The sequence below is a fragment of the Macaca fascicularis genome, chromosome 3 (assembly GCF_037993035.2).
Source record: "Macaca fascicularis isolate 582-1 chromosome 3, T2T-MFA8v1.1".
In the NCBI taxonomy this organism is placed as follows: Eukaryota; Metazoa; Chordata; class Mammalia; order Primates; family Cercopithecidae; genus Macaca; species Macaca fascicularis.
This window is the reverse complement of record NC_088377.1, coordinates 21,558,929-21,585,753: the sequence shown is the minus strand read 5'-3', so window position 1 is coordinate 21,585,753 and position 26,825 is coordinate 21,558,929. Positions and strand designations below refer to the sequence as shown.

The 26,825-nt window shown below is 37.1% G+C and overlaps 1 protein-coding gene and 1 pseudogene across 22 annotated transcripts in view; both read right to left on the bottom strand.

Annotated features, from left to right (window-relative positions):
• The window catches only part of MRPL39 (mitochondrial ribosomal protein L39), a 237,688-nt gene that overhangs the window by 89,272 nt on the left and 121,591 nt on the right, over positions 1-26,825 (bottom strand). For 6 of the 22 annotated variants that reach the window (XR_010585418.1, XR_012432084.1, XM_065541447.2 and 3 more), the window contains one exon: positions 8,245-8,299. The exons of the other annotated variants lie outside the window; for them this stretch is intronic. Coding sequence is in view for 4 of the 6 variants with exons in the window: in XM_065541447.2 (XP_065397519.1) it covers positions 8,245-8,299 (55 nt within the window). In the remaining 2 variants the exon portion in view is untranslated. The remainder of the gene's footprint in view (positions 1-8,244; positions 8,300-26,825) is intronic. 22 annotated transcript variants of the gene reach the window in all.
• Positions 12,789-12,881, bottom strand: LOC123572694 (small nucleolar RNA U13; annotated as a pseudogene).

The following is a 26,825-nucleotide window of genomic DNA, read 5'->3' as shown; positions in this document are numbered from 1 at the left end:
CAGGAATTCGAGACCAGCCTGACCAACATGGTGAAACCCCATCTCAACTAAAAATACAAAAATTACCCAGGTATGTTGGCACATGTCTGTAATCCCAGCTCTGAGATCACACCACTGCACTTTAGCCTGGGTGACAGGGTGAGACTATGTCTCAAAAAAAATTATTAAAATTTATTATTTGTATTGTATATTTTTTTGGGGGGAATACACAAAAATCTCATTTTTCCAACCAAACAATTAAAAATGATTTTTCCCTTCTCTGTACTACATTCCACTATATTAAAATATTTTAAGAACTTAAAAATGTTACAATATACATAGCATAAATTAATGATATTAGAGGGATGAAACCTTTCCCAGTAAATATTCTCCTCTAGGTTGTGTACATTGGCTTGGAAAACACTTCGACTGTGTTAGTTCTGCCATGTTTGCTCTGCTGTGGTGGCTGCTTTGTCAGTTGTTTTGACAAATCCTAATATCCAGTTGTAAGGACAGGCCAGCTATACCTCTTTTCAATCTGAATGTCCCTGTTGCCTAATTAGTCAACATCCATGACATGGAAAAGTCATGCCACTCACTAACCTTGGTAATACCCTGGCCTGTTCTTTGGTTTCTGAGACCCATCCATGAGTCCAGTGATAAACCCACAATGTCCTGTCGTAATGCCTGTTAGGAACTGCTTTACTATCCTGAATCTTTCAGTGGGGACACAGGTGAATCTGCCAGTAGGATGGTCTGGTCTCATTTAATTTAGAAACAGATTTTAAAATGTATCAGAAAATCAAGTTTCTCCCCATTCTATATACCAATGGGAAGTCCACATGGATTAAAGACTAAAAGCATCCCTTAAAAATTTTAGGAGAAAATGTAGGCGGCTCTCTCATAACATTAAAGTTAGAAAAGATTTATCAAAATATTATCAAAAGGTTTATCAATTGTAACAAATGTACCATTCTGGTGCTGGATATTGAAAATGAAGGAAATTATGCCTACACAGAGGTAGAGGTAGGTATAAGGGAAACCTATGTATCTTCTACTCTATTTTACTGTGAACCTAAAACTGCTCTTAAAAAATTGAGTCTATTGAAATAAAGAAATAACACAGCAAACCATTAAGTACAAAATAAAAAAGAATAAATTTAATGACATTAGCATTTTAAATTTCTATACATTCAACACTATAAACCAAGTTAAAAGGCAAGCAAGTGACAGAAGATATTTAGAAGACATTTGAAAAATAGTTCCAATCTAGAATATTTTAAAAATCCTATAAATGAGGAAACTACAAAAAGTCCAGTAGATAGATAAATATAAACCTTCAGTTCACAGAAGAGGAGCTCTATATGGCCAACAAAGATATGTGGAAAAAAGCTGTCACTTGCTGGTAATAGAAACATGCAAATTAAGACAAGATACTCTTTCATGTCCATCAGACTGGAAAATTTTCAAAAGTCTGACAATGACAAGTAATGGCAAGGAAGTAGGGGAGACAGGAAACTTACAAATTCTTAATGACTGATAATTAATGAACATTGACATTTCCCTATAGGCAGTATAGCATACATTTGAGAAGAAAAATATAAGAGATTGAAAGAGTACACTGGTATGATTTGGAAAATATTTTTGCACTATCTAGTAAAGTTGGAAATTCAGGACTCAGCAAGTCAACTTCTAAGGCATAAAATCCAGACACACTTTGCACAGGGACACAAGAATGCTCCCAGCAGCACTTCTTTTTGTTTTTTTGTTTTTTGTAATTCCAAAATGTCCACCATTGGGAGAATGGCTCCTCTTAGTTTCATCTGCCTCAACACTGAGCATCCACTTTCTCTTTAGGATCTTTCCATGCCTTTCTTCATGTAGTTGGAAGCAGGGCACTGACCCTAGCTACTGGCTCCCACTGACATTCCTCTCTCCTCCTCCCTACACTCCCCTATTCACCACGGGGATCTCTTTCTACCTTGGAAAATTCACCTTCCATCCTGTCTCTGGCCAAGACACGTCATTTAGGCCCACAAATCCTCCTTAATGTTCCCTGCTCTGGAAATGTTACCTGACTTCTTCAGATTTAAGTAAGTGAAAATTAACAGCCAGAAACATTACCTATGTTACGCTTCCCAGGGCCAGTTAACCTTCCTGAATGAGGAGGAGCAGGCAGAGAAAAATATGTATAGAGAGAATAAAAAGCATAGATTAATAACCTCAGATATTATCTTACCATATTCTTCTCCTAGCAAATCTTTGGACAGTGACACCCCCACATGCAAATTGGTGCTTGGTTCTGTGGGTGGAGGAAGAAAGGGAAGCCTGGACATCTGGTGAATTTCTTGGCTCACCTGAAAGTTTCTGCTTATACCTGGAGTAGATACACCCTCTTTCATCTATATCCCTTTACTGCCCTCATCCTCCCCACCTTGGGAACTTGGCACAAATATGGGCAGAACTTCTCCTGAACATAATTAGAGAGAGAGGTGCCCTGCCAATATAAAAGACAACTGTACAGGGGAGGCCCTGTCAATAAGACCCAACTGAAGACTTGGGTCTTCCAGCCATGTTTTCTTCCTCCTCAGTCACCATCCTCCTCCAAATCCCTGTGCTCAAAAAATCAGAGACAGCCACTCATTTTCATTTAGGGGAGTGGAATGAATCTACTGTCATATTGGGGTCCAGCCCTTCTTTCACCCAGCATCCATCAACAGGATGGTGTTCCTCTTCTTTTCTTCTTTGTGCCTTTCCATTTCTGATATAAGTGAATATACAAATGAGTGAAAAGTCAAAAATCCTCCTATACCTCCCTTAGTTTACATATGTGAAGAACTGGGTATGTACTTGATCCCATTTTCTCTTTGGTCAAGTACAAAAGCTGTTTTTAGGTGTTTTTTGTTTATTTGTTTTTTGTTTTGAGATGGAGCCTCTCTCTGTCTCCCAGGCTGGAGTGCAGTGGCACGATCTCTGCTCACCGCAACCTCTGCCTCCCGAGTAGCCGGGACTACAGGCATGCACCACCACACCCAGTTAATTTTCATAGAGATGGGTTTTCACCATGTTAGCCAGGGTGTTCTCAAACTCCTGACCTCAAGTGATCTGCTCGCTTCGGCCTCCCAAAGTGCTGGGATTACAGGCATGAGCCACTGCGCCTGGCCCCATGTTTTTAGATTTTGATTTTTTAAATGTATTGGTATTATTCATTTCACTCTGATTTTGCTTTTGTAAATCTCACTGTGTATCGTGAACATCCCTCCCATTTGGGACATTTATATGTCCCAATACAACTAAATATGATTCTCTTTAAGAGCTGCATCATTTTCCACTGCGTGTGTGTGTGTGCACGAACATGCACAAGTGCCATGATTTAATCAGTTACCCATTGATGGACATTCAGACAGCTTATGATTTATTGTCACTACAATGATACAAATAGTATTATGTCTATATATGTTATTATCAAGTGTGATTTTTGTAATAATTCAATAATTTGAATTCCTGTATAATGTATAGATGTTTTAATTCAAATAGTTGCTGCTAGATTTATTTTCCAAAACAAATTGAGGAATTCATGCTTCTCTCATAAAAGCGAGGGAATGCTCATATCCTTGACTATTTGCCAGCATTGGTTGTTATTGCTGGTTTGAACATTTGCCAGTCAGACAGGTTAAAAAATATATTGTAATTCCAATTCAGTATGAGAATAGAGTAAGGGTAATGATGTCAATCTCAAACAAAGCAAAGAGTGCCCAAGAGCCTGAACTATTTGGTTGTACACTGGTATCTCTTTCTCTGCTTGACCCTGGCTCAAAACCTACATTCCTCCATACAGAGGTCTGAGAAAGTTGGAAAGATTCAGTGTTTTCCTTAGTAGTGTTTTCTTTCAGTTCAACAGGATTATGTCAACTGTTATTACAAGGAAAGGCCATTGACACACCAGTGTAAAAAGGAAAAGGTGGGTCCACTGACTAAGATTAATAAAAGGGCAAACACACATAGAAACAGCTTTCAAACCTAATACCAAGGAAACTGGCAGGACAGAGCTAGCCTCAACGCTTATATATTCAGGGTATCTCCTGAACTTTTATCACCTAATTTAAGAAATTAACCACAGGACAGCCTTGGAAAGGTCTAATAGTGGTACTGATATCAGAGTGGGTTTTTAAAGTGTATTAACTGCAATCTTACTCTTAGTCTATTTGATACTACTTATTTCAGAACTATTAATGATGTTTGTGGATATATATATCAGACATATATATATATACACACACACACACACAGATATATATATATCAGACTATAAGCTTAAAATCAGGAGACTCTTTTATATATTTTTATAATGCCTCAAATCTAGCATAGTATCAGGTATGGAGTATATGCCCCGAGTCTAGCAAAGTGTCAGTACAGTTCTGTAAATGTTGATTGCAGAAACTGAAACACCATCAGCATAATAAACCACTGGAAATACTGACACAGATCTGTTGACAGATCAGTGCAATGGACTGTACTGTGTTCCAATTCACATGTTGAATTCATATGTTGAAGCCCTAATGCCTTATGTGACTGTATCTGGAGACAGGGTCTTTAGGAGGTAATTAAGGTTAAATAAGGTCGTAAGGGTGGGGCCCTAATCTGATAGTACAGTGGCTCCTATGAAGAGGAAGAGAGAGAGAGACCTCTCGCCTTCTCTCCAGGCATGTGCACCTGAAGAGAGGTGATGTGAGCACACAAAGAGAAGGCAGCCATCTGCAAGCGAGGAAGCAGGCTCTCACCAGTAGCCCAACTGGCTGGCACCTCGATCTTGGACCTCCCAGCCTCCAAACTATGAGAAAGTAAATTTCCCTTGTTCAAGTAAACCGGTCTCTGGTATTTTGGTATGATTGCCCAATCAGACTAAAACAACCAGAAACCCCGTGACAAGTCTATCGTTTTTGATTGGTTTAATGACAATGAATGAAAAAAATGAACAATCACTTTTTTCGAATCATTCTGTAATAGAGTCAGCATCCAAGAATGAATTACAGCACAATACAGGGCATGTATGAATTTAAGAATAAGGACTAACCCAAAGGCTTGGGAATAGAACGTAACAAAGTAGGGAAGTGAGAAAAAAATATTAAAATGGGCCATAAGTCACATTTAACAAAAAAAAAAAAAAAAGATTTTGTTCTATGTGGAAACTTTTACTCAGCCTACATATTCTTTGATTCTAAGTTTGATTAGCTATGATAAAGTTTGAGAAACATTTCAGTCCCATTTTCTTGGAGTTCACCAAAGGTTGCTAAAATATCACCAAGTGTTGTTTTTAAGCTATAGCCCCAATATGTTTTTCTAAACTGGAGTACGGAAACTCATCCAATGTTTCTTATGAAGCACAGGATCCCACAAAGAAGAAGAAATGTCATTTATTTCTCATATTTGTCTCATATTACATTTTTATAGAAAGTTGGCTAGAAATTTGCAACCCAAAATTAGCAAGAAAAGTCTATGATAACCTCACCCTCACTAGAGATTCCTTGAATAAAGGTTGTCTTTATAGAAGAATTAACTGAAAAATTTGAAACATGCTCTACATATTTACCATTATGATGCCTAAAATGAACATACCAGTGTACATTCAGAAATCTAGATCAAAGGCACTTTTTCACACTTTACTCATTCTTTAAGTAGTAAATAGAAGGATGTTCTAAGCAATTAGCACAGAGATGCTTGACATTTTCACAGCAATCCAATCAACTTAACAGGGGCATATTTACAATGGCTTGGTTCTTCTGAAGGTAACAACTTTTTCTCTTCTTTTCTCTTTTTTTTTTCTGTTCAAATTTCAGAATTACCTCTCTCAGTTGCTAAAGTGATACCCTTAATTTCTAGGGCATTCTGACATATTTGTCAGTACCATCTCTCCAACAACTTTAAAAATTGTCACAGGGATAAATGCACTTTTGAAAACTAACACTCAAAACTTTATTCTGTTATCGTTTATATACTTTTTTATTGATAATCATAAGCCTTATTAATTGGATTCGTCACCTTTCCCTATGGCCAAAACATTGAAAGTAGAATTTTGAGTTTTATTCTTTATTATATCATTTTACTCTAAAATATGTTCAAATAGATTTTCCCACCCTGTGTAGTATTGTACTATGTAAAGAAGATTTGTAACTAGGTCAACATACACTGTTTCTAGGCACCACTAAGAAAATAACTGTGTTATACCCATAATAGAAAATTACCAGAGTAACAGGATTAAAATGACTCATTAGGCCCTTGATTGGGGTGCTCTGTGCTACAGGTAGTGCCAAATCGAGGGCTCAAGGGCTCTGAAGACTCATGTTGTGAAAGTTTCCTTGAGAGGTCAGAAGTCACTCTTTCAAAATACAAAGACTCTTTCAAAAAACAAATGAGAGAATGCATTGGATCTTGAGAAAATGGGATATGGCCCCTCTTTCTCTCTGAGAATGAACATGCAGTTTGAGTAGTCTGAATCTTGGAGGAAACAGAGGAAGCTGGTCTACACAACACCTTTCCCTGCATAATCTAGAAAGGTAAAGAATTACCAACCACTGCCCTATAGGGTGACAGCCACCAGAGTGAGACTGACAGGAGGACATTTGGAAGAAGCACCTGGATCCGAAAAGGAAGAATCCATATATGTTCCATCCCTGTGCCTGAGAAGAAGAACTTTGAGAAAGATCAAGAATTTGGTAGCCTAGAAAAGAGGGATCTCTGCTTTATATACAAATTCTGATACAGTGTCCTCATGAATGTTTTATTCATTCATTCAGTACTTCTTATTGCTGTCTGTGAACTAGATACTAGAAAAGGATAAAATACTGAACAAGCATATATGACTCCTGTCCTCATACAGCTCATATCTAACTAGGACATGTAAATCTCGGCACTGTTCTGTATGTCTTTCCTTATCTACACAAAATTTGTCAATGTACCCTACTTTCTCTATCTTCAAAATAGATCCAGAACTAGGCTGTTTGTCACAAAACATCAATTTGGTTCAAGACACAATAACTTTTGCCTGTATTATTGCAACTACCTTCTACCTGACCTACTGTTTTATAATAAGTTTGTCCAGTTTCAGCATATTCTCCAAAGAACAGACATAGAGATTCCATGAAAACATAATCTATTCACAACTTTTCAATGGCTTCCCATCTCACTCAGAATAAAAACTAAGAGTCCTTACCATGGTATACCAGGACCTACATGAGCTGGCCCCATTATTTCTCTGACTACATCTCCTCCTCCCTCCTCCCTTATTCATTTCTCCTTAACTAAACTGGGCTCATCACTCGTCACTGTTCTTTGAACAGAGCAGTCAAGCTCCTTGCTCAGATTATTGCACTTCATACACCCCCTGCCTGAAATGTCCATTGCTCAGAGAGCAATGGAGTGCACATGTAAAAGCTTAAAATTTGCATTTCTTTTAAAATGTTTTTCAACTCAGGCTGTTCATTATTTGGTACTGACCTCATGCCCAATTTGGTTATATTAGCAAAATTCTTTATTATACGAATGCTATACAAGTGCTTTAATCCTGGCTTAAAGTCTTTTTCTCCACCTAGAGGGCATATATTCTGGTTCTAATTCTAACTATCAACACTGTATACTTAATAACTATTCATTTTTGTCAGCCCCTGATATTAACATAAACCATAATTAATACAGCCTCACTGGTGGCATCAATGAAATCCACAGATACCAAAGCTGAACTAATTTTCTTTAAAATTATATCAATTCTACATGCGATTTTGCACACATATTTGTCTCCAATACCTCGCAAAACCCTACTGATTAAAAAAAAAAGGATACAAGTATAAAATACAACAAAGCCATATAAAATAGAACAAAGTCATAAAAAAAAGATAACATGGCAGGGAAATGGAGGTGTGTGTGCATACTTTACCAACAAATAAGAAATGTCAACATATTTCTGAAAGAGCAAACATAAATGGAAGTGGGTCGATAAAACAAGCAGGAAAAGTTAGAGCAGTAAACTGCTAAGTATCTGCAAAGTTAAAAGCCAATCATATAGTTGAAACATCTTGCATCATGATTTTCTAGGGCAGTCTTTTTTTCCTAGAATAATTAATAGAAGCCCCCATTTATCTCAAAATATGCCAGTTTAGAAGACAATTAAATGACCATTATCCTTACGGAAATTCAGTTTTAGTTTCATAAGAAGCAAGAAAAAGATACACTAATTACAGAACAGGTGTTCTAGAAAGAATACTAACCCACCTGGCAACCTTCATCAGCTTCTTTCACCCCATTCAGAGTCATGTGCTTTTGTCTCCTGTGTAAAAAAATTAAAAAAAAAAAAAGCCTTTTCTTTATAAACTGAATATCTAGGTAAGCTAATGTTTTGAAGGTGAATATTGATGCCCACAGTAAATCTCTCCTCATCTGGAATTTTGAGACCCACAGTCTAGCAGCCTACTCTTTTTCATCCTGAAGTGAGGAATGCCACTTCCCACTCAACTCTACCACACACAGAGAGAGCTTGCCATCACATCACCACTGCACCAGGAAGAGGGAGCTGCAAGCCAGTCCTCTTCTCTTAAATATGAGTGGCCAGCCAATGATCACCAGGCACATAAAGTACACCAGCTGCCTGAGGAGAAAGATAAAAATACCAAACAAAATGACTGGTCGCACAGGAAACTTCACTAATTAGACAGTATTTTTATTATTTTACACAGATAGTTTTTGTTTGGGTTTGCCTACATGTTCTTTCTAAGCTACCCAGTATAGGGTATTTTGTTAACAGCAGCTCAAACAAAGACGGGCAGTAATATGGTTTAGCTGTGTCCCTACCCGAAATATCACCTTGAATTGTAATCCAACTTGTAATCCCTATGTGTTGTGAGAGGAACCTCATGGGAGGTGATTACATCATGGAGGCGGTTCCCCCGTGCTGTTCTCATGATAGTGAGTGAGTTCTCATGAGATCTGATGGTTTTATAAGGAGATTTTCCCCCATTCGCTCTGCACGTCTCTCTCCTGCCACCATGTGAAGAAGGATGTGTTTGCTTCCCCTTCTGCCATGGTTGTAAGTTTCCTGAGGCCTCCCCAGCCATGCTGAACTGTGAGTCAACTAAACTTCTTTCCTTTATAAATTACCCAATCTCAGGTATTTCTTCATAGCAGCACGAGAGCAAACTAATACAGGCAGCTATTACTGATATTTCAGATTTACTACAGAAAAACACACTTGTCATGTATTGGCAGAACTCAGTGTATTAAGTACTTACTTTCTGTATATTGGGTATTAACTTTTAAGAAGATTATATATTAGAATTTAACTTTTCATTGTTATCATTCATTGGTTCATTCAACAATATTCAGTAGTTGTCCATTATATACAAAGCCATGGCATAGATACACAATGTAACCTTAAAAAATGTACAGATTACCCTGATATGTTCCAGGAGGAATTTTTAAAGGGTGCAGCCAGTTAAAAAAATAGTTGGGCAGTTCTTCAAAAGGTTAATCATATAAGTTACTATACGACCCAATAATTCTACTCCCAGGAATATGTCAAGAGAAACAAAACCATACGTATATTCAAAAATGTGTACTTTTATGCCAGCATTATTCATAATAGCAAAAAAGTGGAAAAATTTCAAATGTCCATCAACTGATGAATGGATAAATAAAATGTGGTGTATTCACACAATGGATACTTGGTGACAGAAAGAAGTGAAGTACTAATGCCTGATACAACATGGATGAACCTTGAAAATATTTTGCTAAGTTAAACAATGTATTGTATGATTCTATTCACATGAAATATCCAGAACAGGTAAAAAATAGACACAGAAATTAGATTAGTATGTGCCAGGACTGAGTCAAGGAGTCCATTCCCTTACATTCAAGTGTCTCTTGAGATCAGCACAAGAATGAAATTAAGAAATTCTATGTTGTGAGATCATTAATGCAAAATGTCAGTGAATCATAATGTTGAATTGTGTAAGTGGAGCAAGATTTTAATGTCCCAAAGGTTATTTTCCATCCATCAAATAAAAGGAAAGCACTAGTATTCTTTTTGCTTTGTTAAATTATTATCCTTTTGTTCTTTTATTTGTATTATATGAAACCTCAATAAAATACAAAGTCTAATCAGTCTTCACAGATAAAAAATATTTTCTTCCATCTGAAAATACACCAAAGCAAAAAAGCAGGGTGTGAACAAATAGACATATTAAGATTGGCAGAATTGTTGATAATTGTTGGAAGTTGGGTGATATGGTTTGGCTGTATCTCATCTTGAATTGCAATCCCCATAATCCCAATAACGCCCATGTGTCAAGGGTGGGACCAGGTGGAGGTAACGGGATCATGGGGGCGGTTTCCCCCATGCTGTTCTTGTGATAGTGAGTGAATCTCATGAGATCTGATGGTTTTATAAGTGTCTGGAATTTTCCCTTCTTGAACTCACTCCATCCTGCTGCCCTGTGAAAAACATGCCCACTTCTTTTTTCTCCACGATTGTAAATTTCCTGAGGCCTCCCCAGCCATGCAGAACTGTGAGTTAAATTACCCAGTCTTGAGTATTTCTTCATAGCAGTGTGAGAACTGACTCATACAGGGGATGAATATGTAGAATACTTGATGCTGTTCACTCTATTTTCAGTATTTTGGATATGTTCATTTAAGACAAATAATAAGTAATTCTTATAATAGATGTTTGTGAAGTTTTTCCCTCAGCTTCAAAAGACAAAAACCTCATATTCCTGATCTACAATTGAGGAATGTGGGAGACAGATCACATAACAGAGGTTTTATATAGTGAGAATGGCAGAATGCCCCCCAAAGATATTCATGTCCTAAATCCTGAGACCAATAAATATGTTACCTTGCATGGCAAAAGGGTCTTGGAATATGTAATTAAGGTTATAGGACTTAAAATAGGAATTGTACCTTTTATTACCAAGGGGGGCACATTCTAATCATGTAATCCCTTAAAAGCAGAGAACCTTCTTCAGGTGCAGGCAGAAGAGGTGCAGTAGAAGGAGAAGCAAAGGAGATTCCAAGTGTGAGAATGACTCAAAGCACACTAGCTTATCTGGAGATGGAGGAATTCAGGCGACCTTATATCCCTGAGAGAGGCTCTTGGTTCACAGCCTACAAGGAAGCAGAGACCTCACCTCTGAAGCCCAAATACCTGGATTCTGACAGCCAACTTGAAGGAACTTGGAAGAAGATTCTCCCTCAGAGCCTCAAAATACTAGTCCAGCTTGCCAACAACTTGATTTCAGCCTATAAAACTAGGCCAGAGAAAACAGCTGAGCTCACCCGACTTCTGAGCTACAGAACTGTGAGATAATAAATTTGATTGGTTTAAGTAGCCAAGTTTGTGGTAATTATAAGGTAGCAATAGGTCATAAATACATCATACTTTACATCAAAAGACCCAATTTGCTGAACAGTGTTTAAAAACATTTATTCCTAACTCAGAAGGCAGGGCAATGAGAAATTTTTATATTCTAATATTTTACCTGTCACACTGGGAAATATATAAAAAGAAGTTGTGGTAGCAAAATTCATTGCTTCATGGTATTTACCATGATATTTCAAAAGAACAAGCTAACCAAACATTTTTCTAAATGCTACAATCTGACAAAATCATAAATATAATCAGATCCTGGCTGGATTTAACCACATATAGTGAGAGTTGGATTTGAGTGAACATACTCTAAGGTAGCTCAGATGAGAAACTTCTTGTCATTATAATTTATTGTTATTTACTTTCTGTCATTATAACCTCTGTTTAAAGAACCTGATTTTTAAAATCTTGGTTTAGATAAGCAAAAATAATATCTAGAGTAGGTAAACCTTCAGAAAAATGAAAGCATTCATGAGCCCCTCGTGGGCATATAAATTGGTCCAAAGTTTAGGGAGAGTCATTGGTGATACACTTCAGAAGTCAGGATAATGTACTTGACTTCAGATCTAAAATTCCACACCTATTTTTTTTAGTAATGTATTTTATTTGACTCATTTATTCAATAAATTGTTATTGAATGTCTATCTTACATCAAGTATTTTTTATTCAGATTAAAAATACAGAGATCAATAAGATAGTAATCCTGCCCCCAAGGAGCTCACACACAGTTTAATGGAGATATTACCTGTTTTATATACTTTAAGTTCTGGGATACATGTGCAGCACGTGCATGTTTGTTACATAGGTATACACGTGCCATGGTGGTTTGCCACACCCATCACCTTGTCATCTACATTAGGTATTTCTTCTAGTGCTATCTGTCCCCTAGCACCCCACCCCGAGTCAGGCCCCAGTGTGTGATGTTCCACTCCCTGTGTCCATGTGTTCTCATTGTTCAGCTCCCACTTATGAATGAGAACATGTGGTGTTTGGTTTTCTGTTCCTGTGTTAGTTTGCTAAGAATGACGGTTTCCAGCTTTATCTATGTCACTGCAAAGGACATGAACTCATCCTTTTTTATGGCTGCATAGTATTCCATGGTCTACACCTATTTTTTAAGGAAATAATTATAGTAGTGTTCTTCAACCCAGTAACTCCACGTTAACATACTAAGGAAATAATGTTAGATGTAGCTTACATAAAAATAAATATTAAAATATAAAAACTAGGCTATAAAAATTGTTATCATAGCAGAGTATACACCAGCAAAATTGCTAACAACCTAAACGTTCAGCAAAAGTGATAAGGTACACCCACATAATGAAATGCTGTAAAGTCAATTAAAAGTATGTTGTCGATAGGTACTGATTAACATGTAAAAGGTTTTTTTTTTTCACATCGGATGGGTAATGTGCCAACGTTTGAGTGAGGTACATCTCACACATGAGTGGGAAGACTCAAGCATCACACTTATGAACTACAAAAGGATCAACATGTAAAAGTAAAACACATCAACAACAAAATAGTATTACAGTGAAGCATCTGAAAGCATATGCACCAAAATGTAGTTTTTTTCTGTCAGTCTGCATCCTTTGACATTTCCATGATGATTATAAGCTTAGTAATAATAAACAAAAATTTTATTTTTAAGAAGTGAAGTTTATATTTCTGTGCTTTTATATAAATTTCCAGAAAGTTGTTTATCCAATTAGAACAAAAATGATTGTTTATATTTTAGGAAAAATGACAAAATAGCTTTTTATTGGGAGCAAAAAATTAAGACAAAGAATATTCTCCCTTTCCTCAGATGTTTGCACCTCTTATATTTAAAAAAGTATCATTAGTTTTATTTCTTACCAAAAATACATCTAATATTCCCTCCCACCATTATATCATAATTTTGTTCAAATTATGCACTAAATTTCATTAGTCAGACTCATTCATTTGAAAATGCTGCAGTTTCAGAGCTTCCACCTCTTCCTTTACCACTACAGAAACTTTATCTGAAAGTTTTATGTCCAAACATTGGCTAGAGAACCAAACATAATTCTATGGGCTCTGAACATATCAAAGACTATGGAACAATTTGACTTCAAGGGAGAAAGGAAGTGAAAACTTAGCTTTTAGAGATAAGTATCTAACTGAGACAAATCTGAAATGTACATTTTATCAGATTTTCCTAAATTTCAACTTTCAGGGCTTGTATTAACTGGCATAGGATGACGTTTTTCATGAAAAATCAAAGGAGGTTCTAGTGATCCAAAGGATTGCAGCATTTGAAATATGTAGTGGATTTACTTTTTGCTAAGTCCCTAATTACTCCTCAAGCATAGGGAGTCAAAAAAAGTTGGGACACCACCTTCATGATCTCATCTAAACTTAATTGCCTCCCAAAGTCTCCACCTCCTAATAGCATCCCATTCGGGGTTAGTGCTTCAACATATGAATTGAGGATACAGTCCATAATACCTATTTTGTAAGATTGCTTGAGAATTAAATTGAGTTCTGCATATAACCCAGAGCCTGATATAATAAGGGCCCACACTGGATAGCAAGGATTACTGGCAGGAGAAGTTAGTGGGTGAGGGTATGTCAAGAAAACAGTATGAGCTAAGGTACAGAGGTGGGAATGGATCATTTGTGTCCAGGCAATGGCAAGCAGGTAAGACCAGCTGGAATGTAATATTCACATTAGACAGAGGAAGGAAATATCAGAAGATCTGAATGTGCATTGGGAAGAACCTGGATTTCCTTGAACACATTTTTCTTCCTAATTGTCTAATGTTTCTGGCAAATATTGGTCTCTACTTTCTCTGAAAATGCTCATTACTTCCAGAAGAGCAACAGGAGTATTCAAACAACTAGCCAGCAATCATAAAAGTGGAAACTACTTTAGCTGCTCATTCGGAGCATGTCCTAAATATAATCGAGCTTAGGAAAGCTGAATACTCCCAAGGCAGATGTGCAGTGAAAACCCTAGCTCCAAGAACTCTATTACTGTCTCAAGAGGATTTGCACAATGAGGCTATGCAGAGAACCACATTACAGAGAGGCACTTAAGCTTCCTTTTCATTAACCTCAGAATGTGAGCTGCCTATCATTATGCTTTGAAATTGGCCCTTATGGATTTGTGGTTGGTGTTGGAAATGTCCTTATTTTAGTAGATAGATCTAGTCTTTCAACTCTTTTTGCTTTGTGTTATTATGATTAAATATGATAGAATGACACAGTAAAAAAAGCAGGTAAGCTTCAAGTAGCTGAGGTACAAGAAAATAGGGTACATTTACAATCAGGAAATTGATAACATTCATTGGTTCAACTGGCAGGATAGTGGTGTTCTAGATCCTTGCTACTACTCAGAGTGGGTTCAGAAACCAGCAGCAACAGCATCACATGAGAGTTATTAGAAATGCAGCATCTCAGACATCATTCCACACTTACTGAATCAGAATTTGTATTTTAACAAGGTCCCCCTGTAATTTGTATGCACACTAACAATTGAGAGGTACTATTAATTAATAATTGAGAGGCACTCACAATTGTGCTGTTACTTTAGAAAGCCTCCCACTAACACGTCCCTGCCCTCCCAACTCTCATCAGTTAGGAATCAAATTCAGCTGCTAGTCACACATTTGGGGTTTGGTTTTTCTTATGTATGAAAAGTCAGTAGTTAGTGCAGAGCTGAAAGAGAAGCCCCATAATGCCATCAGAAACTCAAGTTCATGCCATCTTTATGATCAGTGATCCCAATATATGTTTGTCACCTCAGGTCACAAGAAGAAAGCTCCACATCTTGTCTGAGTTCCAGACAAAAGGAAAGAAGTGTAAAATCAAAGTGCCTGATACAGTTTGGCTCTGTGACCCCACCCATATCTCATCTCGAATTATAATCCACGTGTGTTGAGAGAAGAACCTGGTGGGAGGTGATTGGATCATGGGGGAAGTTTCCCCCCATGCTGTTCATGTGATAGTGAGAGAGTTCTCATGAGAGCTGATGCTTTAAAAGTGTTTGGCATTTCCCTCCTCACCCTCTCTATCTCCTGTCACTTTGTGAATAAGGTGCTTGCTTCCCCTTCACCTTCTGCCATGATTGTAAGTTTCCTGAAGCCTCCCCAGCCATGAAGAACAATACTCCAGTTAAAACTCTTTTGTTTATAAATTACCCAGTCTCAGGTAGTACCTTTATGGCAGTGTAAAAATGAACTAATACACAGAATTAGTACCAGAATTGGGGCACTGCTATAAAGACACTTGAACATGGGGAAGTGACTTTGGAACTAATAATGCGTAGAGGTCAGAATAGTTTGGAGGGCTCAGAAGAAAACAGAAAAATGTGGGAAAGTTTGGAATTCCCTAGTGGTTTGTTGAATGGTTTTCACCAAAATGCTGATAGTGATATGGACAACGAAATCCAGGTTGAGGTGGTCTTAAATGGAGATGAGGAATTCACTGGGAATTGGAGCAAAGATCGCTCTTGCTATGCTTTAGTGAAGAGACTGGCAGCATTTTGCCCCTGCCCTAGAGATCTGTGAAAATTTGAACTTGAGAGAGATGACTTAAAAGTATCTGGCAGAAGAAATTTCAAGCAGCAAAGCATTCAAGAGGCCAATTCTGGCTTATTCTGAAAGCATTCAGTTATATATGTACACAAAGACATGGTTTGAAATTGAAATTTATGTTTAAAAGGGAAGCAGAGCATAAAGGTTTAGAAAATTTGCAGCCTGTTCATGTGGTGAAAAAGAAACCCCCATCTTCTGAGGAGGAATTCAAGCCAATGAGCTGAATATTAACAGCCAAGACAATGGGGAAAACGTCTCCAAGGCATGTCAGAGACCTTCAAGACAGCCCCTCCCATCACAGGCCCAGGGACCTAGGAGAGCACAGTGGCTTCTTGGGCCAGCCCAGGGCCCCACTGCTCTTTGCAGCCTCCAGACATGGTGCCCTGCATCGCCGCTGCTCCAGCTCCAGCCATGCTGAAAGGGGCCAAAGTACAGCTTCAGCTGTTGCTTCAGAGGATGCAAACCCCAAGCCTTGGCAGCTTTCAAGTGGCGTTGGACCTGTGGGTACATAGAAGACAAGACTCGAGCTTTGGGAACCTCTGCCTACATTTCAGAGGATGTATGAAAATCCCTAGATGTCCAGGAAGAAGTCTGTTGCAGGAGCAAAGCCCTCATAGAGAATCTCTTCTCTGGCAATGCAGAGGGGAAATGTGGGGTTGGAGCCCACACACAGAGTCCCCACTTGGACGCTTCCTAGTGGAGCTGTAAAAAAAGGGCCACCATCCTACAGACCCCACAATGGTAGATCTACTGAAAGCTGGCACCATGTACCTGGAAAAGCCACAGGCACTCAATGTCATCCTGTGAAAGCAGCCATGGTGGCTATACCCTGCAGAGCTGCAGGGATGGAGCTTCCAAATGCTGTGGGAGCCCACTTGTTGCATCAGTGTGACCTAGATGTGAGACATATAGTCAAAGGAGATCATTCTGGACCTTTAAGATATAATGACTCTCCTGCTGGGTTTTGTACTTACATGGAGCCTATGGCCCCTTTGTTTTGGCCAATTTCTCCCATTTGGAATGGAAACATTTACCCAATGCCTGCAACCTTATCGTACCTAGAAAGTAACTAACTTGCTTTTGATTTTAAAGACTTATATGTGGAAGTGACTTGCCTTGTCTCAGATGAGACTTTGAACTTGGACTTTTGGGTTAATACTAAATAAGACTTTCGGAGACTGTTGGGAAGGTATGATTGTGTTTTGAAATGTGAAAAGGACATGAGATTTGGGAGAGGCCAGGGTAGAATGATACGGTTTGGCTCTGTGTCCCCAACCAATCTGATCTCAAACTATAATCCCCATGTGTTGAGGGAGAGACCTGGTATGAGGTGATTGAATTATGGGGGCAGTGCCCCCCATGCTGTTCTCTCGAGAGTGAGTGAGCTCTCACAAAATCTGATGGTTTTATAAGGGGTTCTTCCCCCTTTGCTCTTTGTCTCTCTTCTGCTGCCTTGTGAAGAAGGCCCTTGCTTCCCCTTCACCCTCTCCCATAATTGTAAGTTTCCTGAGGCCTCCCCAGCCATGTGGAATTTTGAGTCAATTAAGCCTCCTTTGTAAATTACCCATTCTCAGGTAGTATCTTTATAGCACTGTAAAAATGGACTAATGCACCCACAATTAGTATAGATCCTATAATTGACCCCTTATCTCATGATGATCATCATGACCATTTTCCCTGACAGCTCTGACCAATATCATTCCAACAGTGAGGTTTTTCCAAGCCCATTTTAAAACTGTATCAACTAAATACAAGTTAGATAAACATACAAAAATGTTTATGTATTCAAGTGTAAAAAAAAGTGAGTACTGAATATTTAGTTCTCATATAATTTCAGTGAAACAAACTATCCCTTGATATTTATATAAAGTAATTTTCATTGTTTGGTTGTACACTATATGTTTTGATCTTCCGCTCGTCTCTCCCCACTCAAATATATCTTCCACAATGGCCAGAGTAACTTTATAAAACAGAGATTTAATAATGTCTGTTCATTGGTTAAAATCCATTGGTGGCTGTACACTGCCTCCTGGATAGAATTCAACTTATTACACTGCAAAGAAATGTCCTTCCTGAAAATCCCAATATTTCTTTAGTACTGGGATGCCTTTAGTACTATGGCTGCCCCCCATACCAAGTACTAGAATCTCCTTTAACACCAAGCTCATTCCTCTTTTTCACACATCCTACCTTTTTCCACAACCATGCCTTTGCATATAATATAACGTACCATCTGTCTAGTCCTTCCTCCCTTCTCTGACTGGTAAAATCTTACTAATCCTTCAAGGTTCAATCCGAATACTAACTCTTCAGTGAAGTCATTTCAGCCCTGCTGGGTTAACAGGCGTCTCCTATGTATGTGTGACATTGTTCCAAAATTTATTTTGCATAAGTATCTACAGACTTCACTCTGTTTTGAGAAGTAGTAGCACCGGCTAGTACAATCGCTGACACATCATAGAAGTACATTAAATGTTGACTTAATTAACTAATCTGCTCAGACATTCTGAGAAAATGTTCCTCTTCCTCAGCAGTCTTAGTTTTGCTCTTTTCAGGTCATTCAGACGCACAATGGAAGTTACGTTCAAATATACATGTGAGGTTTCAAATACTGCATGATATGATTTAGATCGGTGTCCCCACGCAAATCTCATGTTGAAATGTAATCCCCAACGCTGGAGGTGTGGCCCGGTGGGAGGTGATTGGATCATGGGGATGGTTTCTCATGGTTTAACACCACGCCCACTTGGTGCTGTTATCATGATAGTGAGTTCTCATGAAATCTGGTTGCGTAAAAGTTTGTGGCACCTCTCATCTCTCTCTCTTCCTCCTACTCTAGCCATGTGAAGTACCAGGTCTCCCTTCACCTTCTGCCATGATTATACATTTCCCAAGACCTCCCTAGAAGCTGAGCAGATGCCAGCATCATGCTGCCTGAACTGTACAGACTGTGGGATCAAGGGAAAATTAAACATCTTATCTTTTCTTTATAAATTATCCAGTCACAGGGTTTTTTTTTTTTTTGAGACAGAGTCTCACTCTGTTACCAAGGCTGGAGTGCACTGGCATGATCTCGGCTCACTGCAATCTCCACCTCCTGGGTTCAAATGATTCTCATTCCTCAGCCTCCAGAACAGCTGGGATTATAGGCACACATCACCACACCTGGCCAATTTTTGTATTTTTAGTAGAGATGGGTTTTTGCCATGTTAGCCAGGCTGATCTCGAAATCCTGACCTCAAATGATCTGCCAGCCTCGGCCTCCCAAAGTTCTGGGATTACAGGCATAAGACACCAAACCCAGCCTCAGGCATTTCTTCACAGCAGTGTGAGAATGGACTAAACCAGTGCACTAAATGTTTTTTTTTTTAAATTTGTGAAAATGAAAATATATGCTGTGTGACCATAAAAGAGGGGTGTTTAAAAAAAACTGATCACGATGACCTTGAGTAGACTTAATCCATCATTTAAAACCTTTCCCAAAATCTAGCTGGTCACAGTGGCTCATGCCTATAATCTTGGAATTTTGGGAGGCAGAGCCAGGAGGATCACTTGAGCCCAGGAGTTCGAGACCAGCCTGGGCAGATAGGAAAACCCTACCTCTACAAAATTTTAAAAATTAGCCTGGTGTAGTGGCATGTGCCTGTAGTCTCAGCTACTCAGCAGGCTGAGGTTGGTGGAATGCTTGAGCATGGGAGGTCAAGACTGCAGTGAGCCATGATCATGCCACTGCAGTCCAGCCTGGGCAACAGAGTGAGACCCTGTCTCAACAACAATAACAATGACAAAAATCTATCCCACAAAGAAAACTCCAGACCCAAGAGAACTCTTACCAACATTAAAAAAAGAAATTATATCAAACCCACACGCTCTTTCAGAGATTAGGAAAAGAAGGGACACTTCTCAACTCATTTTATGAAACTAACATAATAATGATACATGCAAGAAAAGTAAAGATCAATACACCTCATGATAGATACAGAAATCCTAAAAAGAAAAAAATAGCAAGTAGAGTCAAATAATATATAAAAAGGATAATACAACAAGAGAGAGTGGAATTTATCTCAGTAATACAAGATTGTTTTAACATTTGAACACTGATCAATATAAATTAACATATTGACAGAATAAGGTGGGAGGGAACATGAATATATCAAAGGACGCAGAAAAGGCATTTGGCAAAAAGTGACACTTGGTCATGATAAAAACTGACAGCAAAAAAAAAAAAAAAAAAAAAAGAATGAAAAATTCCTAATCAGGTAAATGAAAATCCCTTAATATGATAATCTGATAAAACCACATCTACACATTACCTACATTACTATTATATTAACGGTGAGATATTGAAAGCTTTCCTAGTGAGATACAATATGGTAGGGAAACATGACAAAGATGTCTACTTATTACCACCTCCATTTAGTACTGAAATTCGAATACATGCAATAAAGCAATGGCGGGAAAGTGTATAAAGATAGAATGAAAGAAGTAAAATGGTCATTATTTGCAGATAATGTGGCTGTATACACAGAAAATTTTCAAACTATTACAAACCATTAGAATTATTAAGTAAACTTAGTAAAACATCTAGCTACAAGAAAAATATACGAAAATCAATTATGTTTCTCCTGTATTAACAACAATTAGAAAATATAATTTTTTAAAATTCACAATAGCACCATAAATAAAATGCTTAGGAATAGAAATAAACCTAAGAAAAGTTAAACAAAAACCTCTAAAATAAAAATTATGTAACATTGCTGACATTTAACTTCATGTTCTAAAAAAATCAAAAAAATGCTAAAAAAATTTTTAATTATATTTGTAATTGACAGATAATTACATATATTAATAGGGTAAAATGGGATGTTATCATAAATATATACATTGTGGAATGACTAAATCAGGCTAACTAGCATAGCCATCACCTCATATATTTATTATTTCTTTGTAGTGAGAACATGTAACATTGACTTTTTAGGCAATTTTGAAATATACAATGCATTATTATTAAATGTGGTCCCCAGACCATGCAATAGATCACTAGAACTTATTAATCCTGTCTGACTAAAACTTTGCACCCTTTGATTAACGTCTCCCCATTCCCCATTCCCCATTCATCCAGCCTTCCAGGCTTTGTAACCACTATTCTACTCTCTATTTCTCAGTTCAACTTTTTTAGATTTCACTTGTAATTGAGATCATGCAGTATTTTTCTTTCTGTGCCTGGCTTATTCAATTAGCATAATGTCCTCCTGGTTCAACCACATCGTCACAAGTGACAGAGTTTCCTTCATTTTTAAGACTGAGTAATAATCCTTTGTGTATATATACCACATTTTATTTATCCATTTATCCACTGATGGGCACTTAGGTTGTTTTCGTATCTTAGCTATTGTGAATAATGCTGCAATTAACATGGGAATGCAAATATTTCCTTGACATATTATTTTTAATTCTTTAGGATAAATATCCAGCAGTGGAATTATTGAATCATATGGTAATTCTGTTTTTAGCTTTATGAGAAGCCTCCATACTGTTTCTCATGATGGCTGCACTAATCTACATTCTTGCTAACAGCGTACAAGGATTATTTTTTCTCCATATCTTCACCAGCATTTGTTATCTTTGCCCTTTCTGATACTAGCCATTCCAATAGGTGTAAGGTGATATCTCACTGTGGTTTTAAGTTACATTTCCCTGATTAGAAATGTTGAGCTTTTTTTTTTTTTTTTTTCCATATATTTTTTGGCCATTTGTATGTCTTCTTTTAAGAAATGCCTATTCAGGCAGGTCTTTTACCCATTTTAAATTAGGTTTTATGTTTCTGTGCTGTTAAGTTTCTTATATATTGTGGATATTAGCCTATCAGATGTATGATATGCAAATACTTTCTTACAATCTGTAGGTTGTCTCTTCACTCTGTTGTTTCCTTTGCTGTACAGAAAGAAACTTTTTAGTTTAGCACAATCCCATTTGTCTATTTTTACTTTCACTGCCTGTGCTTTTGGAGTCATAGCCAAGAAATGATTGCCCAGACCAATGTCATAGAGCTTTTCTTTATGTTTTCTTCTAGAAGTTTTGCAATTTTAAGTCATATGTTTAAGTCTTTAATCCACTTTAAGAATATGGGGTGAGATAAGAATTCAATTTTATTCTTCTGCATGTAGACATCCAGTTTTCTCTTTACCATTTCTTGAAGACACTGTCCTTTCCCCAGTGTATTCTTGGCACCTTTGTCAAACATCAATTGATCACAAATGCCTGGATTTCTTTTGGGGCTCTCTACCCTGTTCCATTGGTCACTGTGTTTGTTTTATGCCATCACCATGTTGTTTTGATTACCATAGCTTTGCAATGTATTTTTCAATAAGATAATGTCATGCCTTTTGACTTTTTTCTTTTTCTGAAAATTGCTTTCATTATTTGGGGTCTTTTGTGGCTCTATAAAAAATTTAGGATTGCTTTTTCTATTTCTGTAAAAAGTGATATTGAAAGTTTGATAGATTGAATTGAATCTATAGATCACCTTAAGTAATGTGGACATTTTAACAATATTCATTCTTTCAATTCATGAACACAGTCTAGCTCTCCATTTGTTTTTGTGTTGTCTTCAATTTATTTCAATGTTTTATAGTTTTCCTTATAGAGATCTTTTACCTTGTTAATTAAATTTACTCCTAAGTATTTTTATGCTATTGTAAATGAAATTGCTTTCTTAATTTCTTTTTCAGATAATTTGTTATTAGAGTATGGAAATGCTACTAAATTTTGTATGTTGATTTTTTATTCTGCAACATTACAGGATTTGTTTTTCAGGTCTAACAGTTTTTTAGTGGAGTCTTTATTGTCTCTATATAAAAGATCATGTCATCAGCAAACAGACAATTTCACTCCATTCTTGCTTATTTGGATGCCTTTTATTTCTTTTTCATTCCTAATTGCTCTGACTAGGACTTCCAGTACTACGTTGAATAGAAGTGATGAGAGTGGGCATCCTTGTTCTTGACTGGCATGCCCCCAGGCTAACCCAGCAGGCTTGTACATACCTCCCAGGCCTGTAGTCCTACAGCCTGCCTCTAGCAGACACACTCCCAGGTTAGCCAAGCTGACATGCACCTGTGTCCCAGGCCTGAGAAACATGCCCAGGGGCCACCCAGGATAGTCAAACAGCTATGTAAAGCATCCGGGCCCCAATCCATAGGCCACCCCAGGCAGGCATGCTCCCAGGCCAGCCAAGCCACTACACAACCATGCCCTTCCTGGCCAAAGTGACAATCCCATGACCCCAACCCAACTGAGCCAACCCCAAGTTGGCCAACCACTGTGTGCATTAATGCTTCACTGGCCTGAGAAACAGTTCAGTAAACTCACCCCCAGCAAAGCTGCACCACCACTACCATAAATTCTCTTACTCTAGGCTACTGGGACACTTAAAAACATCACTAGCCTAGATTACAGCTGAAAAACCTTAATGGAGACTACACTACTGTATCCACCTTAAACTAAAGTCAATTCACCCCCACTGAACTGACACCCCAAGACTCACGTATACAAATACATTTTTCCCTATGAAAACCCTGTAAAATTGGAAGAGGTGACTGACTATTCCACCGGATGTAAAGAAATCAACATAGAAACATATCAAACATTAAAAAGAAAAAAAAGACACCTCCAAATGAACACAATAATTTTTCAGTAACAGACCCCAATCATAAGAAAATAAACAAAATGTCAGAAAAGGAATTCAAGATAGTAATCTTAAGGAAACTCATTGAAATATAAGAGAATATAGACAATTCAACAAAATCAGGAAAACAATTCATACTTTGAATGAGAAATTCAACAATGGGATAGATATTTTAAAAAAATAGAAATCCTAGAGCTGAAGAATTCAATAAATAAAATGCCTAAATACAATCAAGAGTTTCAACAACAGACTAAACTAAACAAAGGAAAGAATTTCTGAACTTGGGGACAGTCTTTTGAAATAACACAGGCAGACAAAAAAAAAAAGTTAAAACAGAAAAAAGAAAATGTACAGGATTTATGAGACATCAGTAAGTAAACAAATATTCACATTATGGATGTTACAGAAGGAGAAGAGTATGGAGAAGGTGTAAAATTTTATTTACTAAATTAGTGTAACAGCTGAAGTCTTCCCAAGTTGTGGGAGAGAAAAGGACATCTAGATCAAGGAAGCTCGAAGAACCCCAAATAGATTCACGTTAAACAGGGCCCCTCCAAGGCACATTAGAGTCAAACTGTCAAAAGACAAACACAAAGAAAGAATTCTAAAAACAGCAAGAAAAAAAGCATCAAGTCACATATAAGAGAATATGCATTAGGCTAACAATAGATTTCTTAGCAGAAATTACAGGCTGGGAGAGAATGGGATGCTATAGTCCAAGTACTGAAAGAAAAAACAGATAGCTAAAAATTAGATACCCAGCAAAGCTATCTTTCAAAACTGAAAGAGAAATCAAATCTTTCCCAGATGAGTAAAAACTAAGGGAATTTTTTACCACTAGACTGGCCTTACAAGAAATGCTCAAAGGAGTCTTACATCTGGAAGTAAAAAGACAATAACCACCATCATGAAACATGCAAACTATAAAACTCACCAGGAAGGCCAATATACAAAAGAGAAAGAGAAAGGAATCAAAACTTATCACTATCAAAATACCACCCAACCACAAAAATAAACAATAATAGAGGAAGAAACAAAGAATATACTAAACAACCAGAAAAAGAAACAGTAAAATGACACAAATAAGTTCTTACCTATCAATAATAACCTTGAATGTAAATGAATTAAATTTCCATTTAAAAAATATAGATGAGCTGAACAGATTTCTTTTAAAAAATACCCAACTACATGCTGCCTATAAGAAATTCATCTCAGCTGTAAAGACACACAAAGATTGAGAGTGAAGGGATGGAAAAAGATATTCCACACAAATAAAAACCAAAGGAGAGCAGGAATGGCTATGCATATATCAGACAAAACAATTCAAGTCAAAAATTGTGAAAAAGAAGCAAAGAGTGGCAATATATACTAATAAAAGGACCAATTCAGCAAGAAAATACAACAAATTGTAAATATATATGCACCCAACACTGGAGCACTCAGACATATAAAGCAAATATTATTAGATTGAAACAGACAGATAGACCCCAATACAATAATATTAATAGTTGAGGACTTCAATACTCCACTGTCAGCACTGGACAGATCATCTAGACAGATAATCAAAAAAAGAAATATTGCATTTAAAATGTACCATAGAGCAAATGGACCTAATAGTCATTTACAGATCATTTTACCCAACAGCTGCAGAACACATATTCTTCTTATCAGTGCAAGGAACATTCTCCAGGATTGACCACATGTTAGGACATGATACAAGTCTCAATTTTTTTTTTATTGAAATCATATCAACTATCTTATCTAACCACAACAGAATAAAACTAGAAATCAATAAAGAGGCTCATTCAAAACTATACAAATACATGGCAATTAAACAACAGGCTTCTGCATGAACAACAGGTGAATGAGGAAATTAAGGATGAAATTATAAAATTCCTTGAAACAAATGCAAATAGAACCCAAACATACCAACACCTATAGGAGATAGCAAAAGTATTATTAAAAGGCAAGCTTAGGCTGGGCATGGTGGCTCATGCCTGTAACCCCAGCACTTTGGGAGGCCAAAGCCGGTGGATCACACGAGGTTGGGAGTTCAAGACCAGCCTGGCCAACATGGTGAAACCCCATGTCTACCAAAAAAAAAAAAAAATACAAATATTAGCCCAGCCTAGATGACAAAGCAAGACTCTGTCCAAAAATAAAATAAAATAAAATACCAGAGACTGGATTATTAAAGCTATTATGAACAACTATACACCTATAAATTTAAAAATCGAGACAAAATGAACAAGTTCCTCAACACATACAACATACCAAAATTAAAGAAAGAATAAATGGAAAACCTGAATAGACCAACAACAAGCAATGAGATTGAATCCATAATAAAAAGTCTTCCAGCACAGAATTACTTTTCTGCCAAATTCTACCAAAATTTTAAAGAATTAATATCAATTCTTCTCAAATTATTTCAAAAAATTTGAAGTGGAAGAAACTCTTCGTAACTCATTTGATGAAGCCAGCATAACCCTGATACCAAAACCAGACAAGGACACAACATAAAAAGAAAACTACAGGCCAATATTCCTGATCAACGCAGACACAAAAAAACCTCAACAAAATACTAGCAAACCAAATCCAACAATACACCAAGAAGATAATAGCCAAAAGAAGAAGAAAAAGAAGAAGTCATTGTCAACTGGGATTTATCCCAGGAATGCAAGGATGGTTGAACATATGCAAATCAATAAACATGATACATCAACAAACATGATATACCACATTAACAGAATGAAGAATAAAAACCATATGATCATCTCAATAGATGCAGAAAAAGCATTTGATAAAATTCAACATCCCTTCATTATAAAAACTCTTAATAAATTAGGGATGGAAGGAGAGTACTTCAACACAATAAAGGCAATATATTACAAACCTACAGCTAACATGGGAAAGGGCTGAAAACGTTTTTACTAAGAACTAGAATAAGACAAGGATGCCCAGTCTCACCATTCCTATCTAACATAGTACTAGAAGTCCTTGCCAGAACAATTAAACAAGAGAATGAACTAAAGTGCACTAAATTGAAAAGGGGGAAATCAAATAGTCTGTTTTCAGATGACATGATCTTATATATAGAAAAACCTAAAAACTCTACCTAAATACTCTTAGAACTAATAAATTCAGTAAAGTTGCAAGATGCAAAATTCATATGCAAAAATCAGTATCA